General features: G+C 60.2%; 1 protein-coding gene across 1 annotated transcript in view; it reads right to left on the bottom strand.

The window, feature by feature from the left end:
* Positions 1-12,055, bottom strand: part of QRICH2 (glutamine rich 2) — a 33,525-nt gene that overhangs the window by 4,220 nt on the left and 17,250 nt on the right. Inside the window, exons 8-23 of the mRNA XM_059380168.1 lie at positions 11,358-12,034; positions 10,458-11,327; positions 9,743-9,828; positions 8,853-8,950; positions 8,056-8,170; positions 5,932-6,186; positions 4,862-4,984; positions 4,693-4,767; positions 4,347-4,511; positions 4,154-4,275; positions 3,458-3,523; positions 3,086-3,187; positions 2,217-2,420; positions 1,791-1,938; positions 1,359-1,452; positions 523-657 (exon numbers count right to left, since the gene is read on the bottom strand). Coding sequence (XP_059236151.1) covers positions 523-657; positions 1,359-1,452; positions 1,791-1,938; positions 2,217-2,420; positions 3,086-3,187; positions 3,458-3,523; positions 4,154-4,275; positions 4,347-4,511; positions 4,693-4,767; positions 4,862-4,984; positions 5,932-6,186; positions 8,056-8,170; positions 8,853-8,950; positions 9,743-9,828; positions 10,458-11,327; positions 11,358-12,034 — 3,335 coding nt within the window. The remainder of the gene's footprint in view (positions 1-522; positions 658-1,358; positions 1,453-1,790; positions 1,939-2,216; positions 2,421-3,085; positions 3,188-3,457; positions 3,524-4,153; positions 4,276-4,346; positions 4,512-4,692; positions 4,768-4,861; positions 4,985-5,931; positions 6,187-8,055; positions 8,171-8,852; positions 8,951-9,742; positions 9,829-10,457; positions 11,328-11,357; positions 12,035-12,055) is intronic.

The following is a 12,055-nucleotide window of genomic DNA, read 5'->3' as shown; positions in this document are numbered from 1 at the left end:
GGGGGGGGGGGGGGGGGGGGGGGGGGGGGGGGGGGGGGGGGACTTGAGCCTGGAGCCAGAGCCCTGGGCTACAACCCTGCTCCTGTTCCCTCTCCTGGGAGATGGGGACAGTAACAGCATCTGCCCCCCAGTCCTGCGACATAAGAACTCAGTAAGGGCGCCTGGGTGGCTCAATGGGTTAAAGCCTCTGCCTTCGGCTCAGGTCAGGATCCCGGGGTCCTAGGATGGAGCCCCGAATCGGCTCTTTGCTCAACAGGGAGCCTGCTTCCCGCCCCCCTCTGCCTGCCTCTCTGCCTACTTGTGATCTCTGTCTGTCAAATAAATAAAATCTTTAAAAAAACAAACCCAACTCAGTAAAGATGGATCTTCCTCCCTCCCCCTCCCATCCCTCAGCTCCCCGGCGCTTCCTCTCTGCGGGGAAATAAGGGCAGAGACCAGCCCTGGGCAGGGAAGGGGGCTGGCGGGCAAGCAGGAGAGGCCTGGGGGCAGTGGAGGTCACCCAGAAGGCCAGAGGGAAGCTACCTGGGCTGTTGACAGCCAGCATCTGGGCACTCTGAGGTCTCGAGGGCAGCTGGCCGTTGTCGCTGAGGGACTGCTGCCTGTGCACGTGGGGCCGGGAATGCTTGGCCTTGTGCTTGCTCATCCCGGAGACGGAGGCTGGTGGGGGACGGTGAAGGGGAGGGTCCATTCTGAGATGCTGAGTGGGAGCTCTGTGGGGACCCATGTGGATGGGGAGAGGGCTGCAGGGCCGCTGGTCGCGGCCGCCTTAGCGGGGGACCTTCCGAGTCGGAACTAATGGATATGCCCCTTCTAAGCACTCCATTCATTCCCATGTCCATCCATCCAACCACCCACCCACTCAGATATGCTCTGAGGACCTACAGCCGTGAGCCCTGTGCCTGGTGCTGGGTGAGTTCTGACTTGGGCTCAAGTTCAGGAGGCCAGGTGGCTGGATAGGTGCACACGAGCTCTAAGAGCAGGTGGAGCTTTGGGAGGGGGCGGGGAAATTCAGCAGGTGGTGGGTGCTGAGGAGGGGCACTTTGAGTTTTGAAGGAGGGGTAGGACTGGGTCCTGGTGGTGCTGGGAACAGAGGCCCAGGTAGGCAAGCCGATGAGGCAGCACGAGGAGGAAGACTTCATGAATGTGTCACAGGGCCATGACGTCCCGGCTCATTGGCTGAGACTAGATGGCTGTCCCCGACCTGCCAACACTGACCTGGGGCTTTGAGAGTGTTTGGAATCGGAGCAATAGCAGGAGGAGGCACCCAGGATCCAGTGGTCCCATGGCCTTCCAGGAGCTGGGCAGACCCCGAGGGACTCCTGAGCAAGGAGCCTGAGGAGTCTCTGGGCCCCTGGGACACTCACTGTCTTTGGTCAAGATGCCCGGCAGCCTTGTATCCATCCGTCCCTTGTAAATATGTCCATCCAAGCCCAAGATATCCACCTCATCATGCTGGGGGCGGGGGAGGGATATCCATTACCACGTGGCCCCTAGAGCATGCCCTCTGTTCCTTCCTCCATGAGGGCGGTGGCACTGAGGGACGTCCTCCCCCGACTCCCAGATCCCTCCCCCAGGCTCTGGCAGTGCCAGGGCGAAGGGAGGGCCCGTGGTGGGGGTGGCAGGGCTCGCTGGGCAGGAGGCCCAACAAAGCCGGAGTACCAGAGGCTTTCAGAAACAGCCTCCAGGCAGAGGGCTGGTCATCCACCCTTCTGGTGACATTTTCCAGAATGACTGGAGAACGTGGGGTCCTGTGAGGGCCCTCTCTCTTCACTCCCAGGCAGCACCCCAACCTTCATGGCGATCTGGACCTCCTCGGTGGGGTACAGGCCCTGGGACAGGTGCTGTAGACGGCTGCGGCGGTAGGGGTACGTGAGGGTGTGGCTGCCCCCGCAGCGCCGGGGGACGCTCGAGTACACGTAGTCGGCTGTCTCCGGCACCCTGTGGTGAAGATGGCAGTGTCACCAGAGCCGGTGTCCCCTAGGACCCAGCTATGGGGGGGGACAGCCAGCCGGGGATGGGACAGCTGTGTCAGGGGTCTCCAGGAGCCAGGGCAAAGCAAACTCGCTGTCGGGCCACCCTGAAGACCACTAATACCCTCTTTCTCCTGCCCGCCGTCCCCCCTCTTTGGCAGGGCGTTCCCCAGCAGTACACTCACAGGGCTGTGGGTGGGCAGAGGCTGAGCCCCGCGGCCAGAGGCCCCATCTGTGTGGTCCTACCGTTTGTAGCAGGGGGAGCTCAGGCACTGTGCCTGCAGCAGCTCCCGGATCATCTGGCTGCTGGCCCGGACTGAGCCTCCGAAGTGGATCTGCACCTTCTCAATGTCCATCAGCATCTTGGAGTGCATGGTGCGCAGGCGCCCCACGCTCCGCTCCATGTGCGCCAAGTCGCCCCGAGGGAAGGCGGTACCGCCCAGCTTGAGGCTGTGGGGCACAGGCCGGTGGGTAAGGGGGCCACGCCAGTCCGAGCCCACACTCAGACCCAGGCCCACTCCAGCCCTTTATCTGTGCCCTTTTAAGCAGGACCCTGTGTGGACAGGCGCCCTGCCCGTAGCACCCCAAGGGACCACAGACGGGACGGGGTGGAAGCACACTTGGCCCTCCCTACCTGGAACCCTGAGGGCTCCAAAGTGCAGTTTGAAATCATCCTTAAGGCTGAACCCCCATCCTTGGGAGATGGAAATGCGGCAGGGAGGTGGGCAGGAGCCCAAGGAGTGTGCATTATGTCCCCACCTCCTCCCCCAACAGCCACTGAGCCCACCCTCTGGCTGGGTGACATCGGACCCCTCCCTTCCTCCCATGCTGGGGCTGCTGAAGCATCTGGGGGTGTGAGGAGGGAGAGGTCCCCCGCCGGCAGCCTCAGCAGTGTCCCTCCGGCACCCCCAACAGGAGGGACTCAAAGGCAGGTGATTACTAAATAGGCCTCCATTCCTCCTCTTATTGGGAAGAAGTGGGGGGCTAGCTGAGAAATTACTCCCTGCCCCCCACTGTCCAACCAGGAGGAGGAGCCTCTCCAGAGAGCCATGCGCCCTCCAGCGTCTGCCCCGGCTCCCCTGCGAAGCCCCGCCCGGGAGCCTGCTGCCCCGTACTTGCGGCTCTGCTGCCGGACCTGCTCCAGCTCAAAGATAGTGTAGGGGCGGGTGGAGCGGTGCCCAGGCAGGGCTGGGCCCACAGGAGTCACCGGGATAAATCTGGGCAGGGGCAGAGAGAAGAGGACGGTTGGAACAAGAGAAATCCCATTCCTAAAGCCAGGACTCCACAGTCTACGTGCCCGAGGAGCCTTCCCGTCCAGGCTGTGGCAGAGGGAAGGACGGAGGTGAGGCCTGTGGGAATGGACCCGGGGGAGAGGAGCCGAGGAAGGACAAGTGTTGGAGGCAGGCAGGGAACAGAGGAGGCGCAGCACAGCTGTGCCCGCCCCCGTGACAGCCACCAGCTGGGGTTGGCCAGGTGTGGGCACTCACTGTCCAGTCACAGCTGTCTCCAAGGGCCGGTCACAAGAGAGGCAGTGGAAATGTGCCAAGAGCTGCCTGTGAGGAGTGGGATACACGCAGAGGGTGAGTATCCTGCCCGGACGGTGGGGAATGGGAGAGACGGAGAACACAGACGGCCTTGGGCCCTCTGCAGGCCCAGCGGGCCGGAAGCTTGGCTCACCAGGGTGACAGGTCCCAAGCCACCAGAGGCAGATCTAGTCCCTGTTCCCTTGGAACACCCTAGCTCCTAGGTTTGCCTGCTTTGGGGTACCTCTCCAGCACCCACCTGTGCCAACCCAAAGCCAGCAGGGTTTCAAAGGGCCCCAACGGAGGCCCTGTGTGAAACTCGGGCGCCCTCTGGTGGCCAATAGTGGAAACCCGGGGATTCAAGCCTGCCCCAGGGCAGACCAGGGGACCCCTTGGAGCAGGCTCGCCTCTGGGGACTGTGGGCCCATCCCTGCCTCGGGGCCCCAAGGAGCACACCCGTGCCAAAGAGTCTTAGCCTTCTCTCCCCACCCTTCCTCCAGTGCAGGAGGAACCAGCCTAAGATGGAAGAGCTTTTCAAGCTCTCAGATTCTATCCCTGCAGCTACGGGATGGTCCAGTGGGATCAGCCTCTCCCCCAGGGCACACTGCGCTCGCTGGTGGGGACCCCCCTCCCAGCCCCCCGCTGTGGTCCGCACCCCACCTCCGCATGGCCGCCGCCTCGTCCGCCTGGTAGAGGGGAGAGCGCTCCTTGAGCTGCTGGCGCAAGGACTTCCAGCGGTCTTCCAGCAACTTCTTCACGGGGTCCAGCTCCAGGCGGTCCAGCTGCGGGTGGCCGTGGGTGAGTAGTGAGCACTGGGATAGGCGGGTTGGGGCAGTGAGTGATCTGCCCTCACCTTGCTGTCCATCTCCACCAGGAGCTTGTCCAGCATCTTCTGCCAGTCCTGCTCGTGGTCGCTCATCTTCGCCACCAGCTCCTGCATCATGTGGTTCAGCTGCTCTGTGGTGGCATCGAACTGGACACGGCTCACTTTGGCCGCCAGGGCGCTCTTATCAGCCTTCTGCCCGCAAGAGAGGAGGGGGCCCCAGGTGGGAGAGAGCCGGGGCAGGGCCCCATGGCCCTGCAACAAGCCTGGACACTGAGCTTCCCCCGGGCTCCGCTCTACTCCTGGCCTTTCAAAGAAGGCCCTGTGAGACCTCTCGGGACACAGAGCGGCTCTTCTGGGCCTGGCCCGCCCTTACCACGTCAATCTCCATCTCCAGGTGCTCTCTGTTGGCCTTTTCCTTCTCGAGCTTCTCTATGCCCTGGTACAGCACCTGGGAGGCGGGGGCGCGGAGAACGAGGAGCCAGGATGGCAACGGCCTCGCACCCCCCCCCCCCCCCCCCCCCACCCCCCCGCGGGCCCCTCACGTCAATGTCCTTCTGCTTCTGCCGGTGGTCTTCGATGAGGCTGCTGGTGGTGATGTAGAGCTTCTCGCAGTCGCCCTGCACCTGCAGGATGGCGCTCTGGACGTGGCCCAGCAGCTCTTCATCCTGTGGCAAGAGGCACAAAGGCAGGCTCCCTGGGGCCGCTGCGTGGTGTTACTGCCCCGCCGGGGCAGCCCTTAGAACATTGCCCGGAGGCTCCTGGCTGGTTGGTTCAGGCGGTGAAGTGGCTGCCTTCGGCTCAGGTCATGGTCGTTCCAGGGTCCCAGGCTCCAGCCCTGTGCCCAGCTCCCTGCTCAGCAGGGCAGTCTGCGTCTCCCTCTCCCCCTGCTCGTGCACTCTCTCTCTCAAATAAATAAAATTTTTAAGAAACCACCCAGCAGGAAGGCCAAAGTTGGGCCCCCTTCTGGCTCTCCACAATGCCCCCCAGACCGTGGCAGGCTCTCTGCTCTGTGTGTCCCCCACCCCGGCATGTGAGCTTCAGCCCCCACTTCCCCATGGTCCAGCCTTGAGGGACCTGGCCCCCTGGAGGGGGTGCCCAGCAGAGGCGATCGAGGCTCCAGAGCGGTGTGCTGCCCTGTGGCTCCTGAGAGCTGGGGTGTGGGCTACTGTCTTCCCACCTGCCCTGAGCAGGATCTCAACTCCAGAGCCTAAGAGGCAGGACTCAGGGACTCGAGAGACTCTCCCTGCCCCCACCAGCAAGACTGCCCTTCGCTGGGGAATTGAGAAGGGGACTGGGATACTGTATACTGTGTCAAGGAACCTGCTATGCCAGTGTCCCCCGAGGCACATGAATGCATGGCCTCATCCCCACGGAGCCAGGGTTTCGCCATGGTCTCATGTCCCCAGAGCTAGTGCTGCTCCTGCCCTCGCTGTGACCCAGTGAAAGGACCAGGGACTTGTGTGGGGTCAGTAAAGGGCTCCACCTTGGCAAGCTGGCCCTGAGGCCAGTTAAGCGCCATCAGCCGCTCCTCGGTTTGTGGGTCTCCAGGCTGTGGCTCCCCGCCGTGGGGCACAGGAGGCCATGCCAGGAGGGGGGCGCCAGTGGGAGTCACCTGGCTCTGGAGCTTGGCTTTCTTGGAGGGCCGGGAGGCAGCCAGATTGTTGACCATGTCCTGAAGCTGCTCGTAGCGCTGCACCAGCGTGCTGACCTGGTGGCTCAGGTCCAGGCTGCAGGCGGGGCAGGTGGCCTCCGGGTCAATCTGGCCAGGTTCCAAAGTGGACAGCGTCTTGTGAGGAGCCATGCTCAGGGACAGCAGCGTGGAAGATGAGGCCAGCATGTTCTCGATAATCGCCCTGAGCTTGTCAAGCTGGGTGTGGGCAAGAAGGCAGGTGCAGAGCAGTGAGTGAGGCATGGCCGCGATCTGTCCACACGGCCGCGATCTGTCCATATCGCCAGCCCCCACGTGATTCAGGCAGTCACTGCCCCTGCCAGGGCCCCTCAGAGTGCAGTGCATGTAGGAGAGGCGCCCAGGGTCCGTCTGTTAAGTAGTGAACAGAGTTCTCGGCGAGGACGCCCTGATGCTGAATAAAACCCTTACAGGATGGAGGTCTCCGGACCTTTCTCTAGTCAGCTCGTTGATCTGGTGTGAGGACATGTCTCTCTAGCTAAACCCTCGAGTGGTGACATCTGTTAGTCCACCAACACTTACAGGAGCTTGATGACACCCAGACACAGCTCTGGGCCCTCTGCTGCTCACACATGCTCTGTTCCCAGCCGGGATTCAGTAACAAGAAATCAGTGGGACGGGTGCTACTTCTGCTGCAGGGGTCTCTCCTGCTCTGGGCGGGAGCAGACGCCTTCCCCTGGCTCTCCTGTCCTCTTCTGTTTCCCGCAGTCCCTGTGCATCACCGCACATGACGGGTCCCGGGTCGGCACCCGGTTCTGGGTCAGCCAGTCCCACAGCCGTGGGACCTCTTGCCTGGCTCAGAGAGGGGCTGGGCCAACTGAACCCCCTCTATTGGAAGCGTGTAACATCGCGGGGCCAAGGCAGCCCTTGTGGGCCATATGCAAAGGCTGGCTGGGAGCACGGTGGGAAGGAGATGTGGAGGTGTTGGAGAGAAACGGGTACGGACGGGGACACAGAAGCACAGGTGCGCACAGAACCGGACATGAAGGACGGAGCCCGGGCAGCCCCGGCCAGACTGCCCCCTTGGCCTGGAAGGTCTGCCTTTTCTAGCCTCCCCCCACATCGATGTTCTTTCAACCAAGCTCCCCTGTGCCTGAGCTCAGTGAGACTCCTGCCTGCTCCCAGAAGAACCGGCACTCTTCGGAAGTGTCCGTAAGCGTGGCAGAGGGCCCGTGGGCTAAAAGGACAGACTGATTCTCTAGAAGAGAGGAAGGTGCCTCCCCGAAGTATGGGCTTTTCAGTGGAGTTGTGAGGGGTAAGTTGGAGCCCGCTGGGTAAGTGGGGGTGACAAGGACATTCTGGGACAAGGGGCAGCGTGGGAGCGCAGCTGTGTATTCAGAGGCAGGAAGCGGAGATGGCGGCAGATGGGGAGACTGGAGGCCGGTGCCCTGAAGAGGCTGTGCTGGGAGCCGGGCCTGCCCAGGGCAGAGTGTGGCTCCCAGGAGAGCCCTGGAGGTTGCTAAGCTTAGACGTGAGCTGTGGACATGATCTTCTACTCCTAGAGCCTCACACTGGACAAGTGGCTTTGGGGTCAAGACATGGTACATGCTGGTGGGGTGTGGGAGTGGCCCAGAACCGGGCCTCTATCCCTGAGGCACTCCTGACATCAGTCCCTGTGGCCCTGTGGCTTTTCCCATCCGGTCCTCCTGCAAGTACTCACAGGGCCAGTCCTGGTCCGGACGCTCTTCAGTGGGAGTCTGGGACGACCGGCGATAGCATCCCTCAAGATTTAAAGGCAGATGCTATCGGAGCGCCTGGGTGGCTCAGTTAGTTAAGTGTCTGATTCTTGCTTTCCCCTCAGGTCATGATCTCAGGGTCATGGGATCGAGCCCCGAGTCGGTTTCACACCTGCACAGAGTCTGCTTGTCCCTCCCTCTGCTCCCTCCCCCCGCTTGTGCTCTCTCTCTTTTTCTCAAATAAATACATAAAATCGTAAAGGCAGACACTAACAAGAGGATGGAAAGAGCCCACAGAATGGGCGAAAGCGTTTGCAGAGGGTGCGACCATAGCCCCACCCTCCACGGCCGACTGAGAAGAGCCTGGTCTCACCTGGTCCTGCAGGTAGAGGGAGGCTTCGGAGACCGAGTGCTCCATGCTGACCTTGCCCCGCTCTTGGCTTTCCCTCAGCTCGGCCAGTTCCTTCTCGATGTCAGCCACGGTCACTCTGAGAGACATGCAGAAGAGACGGTCTGGGCCCACATGTCCCACGAGGGACAGAGGATGCGCACCACGGCTCTTGGGCCCACCCCACGGCAGGCTCTATCTAGGGAGTTCCAGGCACTGCTTGTCCGGAAAGTGGGTGCCCACGTGCCGACCTGAGAGGTTTCTAGGGGGTGGGACCCCCCCCCCCCCGCCGTGCGAGGGCCCTGAGGGGGCTCTGACACGTGCTCTCCTCCAGCTTCCGTCTGGGGAGAGACTGCTGCTGCTGGACTGGTTTTTTTGTTGTTTTGTTTTAAATTGTTTTAAAATATTTTATTTATTTATTTGACAGACAGAGATCACAAGCAGGCAAAGAGGCAGGCAGAGAGAGAGGGAGAAGCAGGCTCCTCGCTGAGCAGGGAGCCTGATGTGGGGCTCCATCCCAGGACCCTGGGATCATGACCTGAGCTGAAGGCAGAGGAATTAATCCACTGAGCCACCCAGGTGCCCCTGCTGGATGGTTTTAAGAACCTCGAAAACTTCTACCAGCTACTTGAACTACATATGGACACCCTGAAGGGCAGACACAGCCAGGGTCAAAGACAGGGGCCAGTTCAGACTGTGAGTGAGCCAAAGGCTGCCAACACCTCCTTGGCTGGGGCGAGGCGATGCCCAGACACAAGTTGCACTCAGCAGGAGTGTTTTACCTGAGGATTCCCAGCTGCAAGCTCAGCGAGCCATTCTTCAGGTCTTTTCCTGTTCCGTGTTCACCGTTGTCCTCCAGGATCTTCTGCATCCTCTCCATCTACAAACCCAGCGGAAGAGGAAGGTCAGGCTTAGGCCCAAGTTCTTGGCCTTCTGCATATGTGTCCGCAGCCCGAGCAAGCCCCTTTCCCCGAGTCCGCGTCCTGATGCAAGCCTCTAACAAGAACCATTGGTCAGTCTGTCCCTTCTGGACATCCATCCATCCATCTGCCCACCCTTCTATCCATCCGTCCCACGGCTGTGGACAGCTGGCGTTAAGAACCACTGAAGAGGGGCACCTGGGGGGCTCAGTAGGTTATGCCGCTGCCTTCATCTCAGGTCATGATCTCAGGGTCCTGGGTCCTGGGATCGAGCCCCACATCGGGCTCTCTGCTCAGCGGGGAGCCTGCTTCCCCCTCTCTGTCTGCCCCTCTGCCTACTTGTGATCTCTCTTTCTAATTAATTAATTAATTAATCAATCAATTAAATAAATAAAATAAAACCACTTAAGATCCGGGTAGCCCATTGCCATGGCCACTGGTCCCGAGAGTCCCCCAGACTTGGCTCCAAGGCTGCTGTACTCCCCATGGGCTTTGTTGGAAGCGGCCCCCACGTAATGAAAGAGCACTGGCCTCCTTGATGGCTCCGCCGGGTCTCAACAGCTTCGAGCATGCGGTGTGAGACCCTGGAACTGAGCATGATGTCACCTGAGGGACATTTCCTACCTGAGAGGCTTGTGAAAATCCAACGAGATAATAATGCCAGCCCAAGGATGGCGCCATCCATCAAAATACCAGTGGCGAGTGGGGCCGCAGGCCCTCAAAGGCAGAGCGCGCAGGACTCCTTTACTTACCTTTGCTTTCTCCTGCCGAACTTCTTTGGTTAAGGACTTTAAAGTGTTCAGCTGTTCCTGCAGGTCTGGGGGTATAGCCTTCTTGACTGTGAATAATGGAGGCCTTATTCGTCACAAGGGTTAGATCTCCAGCAGGGATCTCCCAACCCCTGTTTCCAGCCCCCATGGTGAAGCCCCCACAATCCCTGTTCCCAGCCCCCATGGCGAAGCCCCCCCACCCCCGCCAGCAAACAGCAGGACACCCCACTTCTGCTTTTCCCGGTGACTGGGGAGGGGGGATGGGACGGAAGGAAAGAGGGGTGTCCTTACCCTCTAAAAAAATCCACCTAATGCTTATTATCCTGAAGGACTTTGGGGCTACTAACCCACACTTCCCACCCAACTCTCAAATCTTAACTATTCTCTGGGCCCGTCCGCTCCGCACGGACCAAGGTGAAGTTGACCTCTTCGGCATCCTCCTCCATCCTCCCACCGGCCCCCACGGCCGTCCGGATAGACGGCCAGGGCATCCGAACCGCCTCTCTCCTCCTGAGGCTGCTTCGCTCCGAGTCGTTTAATTCCAACTTTTGGACCCCAAAGGCTATAGTAGAGCCCAGAAATGCTAAGAAGGGACATGCTATTTGCAGCGACTCAGGAAGCAGACCAGCAGCCAGAGGAGGCCAGGGGATGCCGGATACACAGACAGCAGCCCCTCTTCTGCACCCCTGGAACCCACCCATGAGGCCGAGCAGGTACTGGATCTTCTCTAGGTCGGTCTGGCCAGCCTGCTCCTCGTCCAGCTCCTTCATGTTCTCCTTGAGCTCTACATAGAGGCCAAGGAGCTCTCCCATCAGACGAAATGTTTCCACTGCCATGGGGAAGGTAGGAGCTAATTTATCCAGCGAGTCTCGTCTCTCGCTCTGGAAATCGCTCTTTTCGGAGGAAACTCCATGGAGGTCGCTGAGAAAGTCTGCGCTCCTGGGAAAGGCAGGCTGGCCTGAGGCATGTATTTGTTTTGGATCCAAACCCATCTGGACACGTGGATCTACCTCCAGGACATCTGGGCCGTGAGGGCCAGGATAGGATCGGTCCCAGGATTCTGGGATAGAGGATACATGGTCTTGCTGTTCTGTGCCTGCTTGTCCCTGGCCATGCTGATCTGGGCCAGGCGAAACCAAATGCTGTTGAGCTCGCTGTACAGATCCCACATGGGGGCTTAATGGTGTCAGGCCATGCTGGTCTGTGCCACGATGTAACAAACCTTGCTGGTAAGTTTCTGATAAACCCTTCTGGCCAATACCTGGTGATGCCAAACCTTGATTGGCTAGGAGTGTTGACACCTGACCATGTTGATATCTGCCAGGAGGTATTACACCAGGGTGATATGGATGTGCTAAAGATCTTGGAAAATCTGGGGCAAATGCTGGAAAGCCACGCAGCCTTGTGCCTGCTGGTATCACACCTGGTTGTCCGGTACCAGGCTGCCTCAAGCCATACTGATCAATTTCAGGTTGAACCAAACCACGCTGATCAGTACTAGGCTGCATGAAACTGTGTGGATATGTACCAGGCTGGATCAAACCACGAGGATAGGCACCAGGTGGAACTGAACCACGAGGATAGGCACTAGATTGACCCAAACCTTGTGGATAAGCACCAGGTTGGACCAAACCACGTGGATAGGCACCAGGCTGTACCAAATCAAGTGGATATGCGCCAGGTTGAATCAATCCAGGAGGATATGCTCCAGGTTGAGAAAAGCCACGTGGATCTGTGCCAGCCTGCACCAAGCCACGCTGATCCACTCCACGATGCCCTAAACCAAGCTGATCTGTACCAGGTTGGACCAAACCACCCTGACCTGCACCAGGCTGGACCAAAGCAGGCTGAACTATGCCAGGCCGAACCAAACGAGGTTGACCTGCACCAGGTTGCACCAACCCACGTTGATCCAGTACAGGCTGCACCAAGCCAGGCTGACCTGTACCAGGCTGCACCAAACCACGATGGTCCATGCCAGGCTGTGTCAAGCCAGGCTGACCTGCGCCAGGTTGCACCAAACCACGATGGTCCATGCCAGGCTGCGCCAAGCCAGGCTGACCTGCGCCAGGTTGCACCAAACCATGCTGATCCATGCCAGGCTGTGCCAAGCCAGGCTGACCTGCACCAGGTTGCACCAAACCACGCTGATCCACGCCAGGCTGTGCCATGCCAGGCTGACCTGTGCCCGTATGCACCAAACCACGCTGATCCATGCCAGGCTGCGCCGAGCCAGGCTGACCCGTGCCAGGTTGCACCAAACCACGCTGATCCATGCCAGGCTGCGCCGAGCCA

This window comes from Mustela nigripes, chromosome 16 (assembly GCF_022355385.1).
Source record: "Mustela nigripes isolate SB6536 chromosome 16, MUSNIG.SB6536, whole genome shotgun sequence".
Taxonomy (NCBI): domain Eukaryota; kingdom Metazoa; phylum Chordata; class Mammalia; order Carnivora; family Mustelidae; genus Mustela; species Mustela nigripes.
The sequence above is the reverse complement of the archived record's forward strand: the minus strand, read 5'-3'. Positions and strand labels throughout refer to the sequence as shown.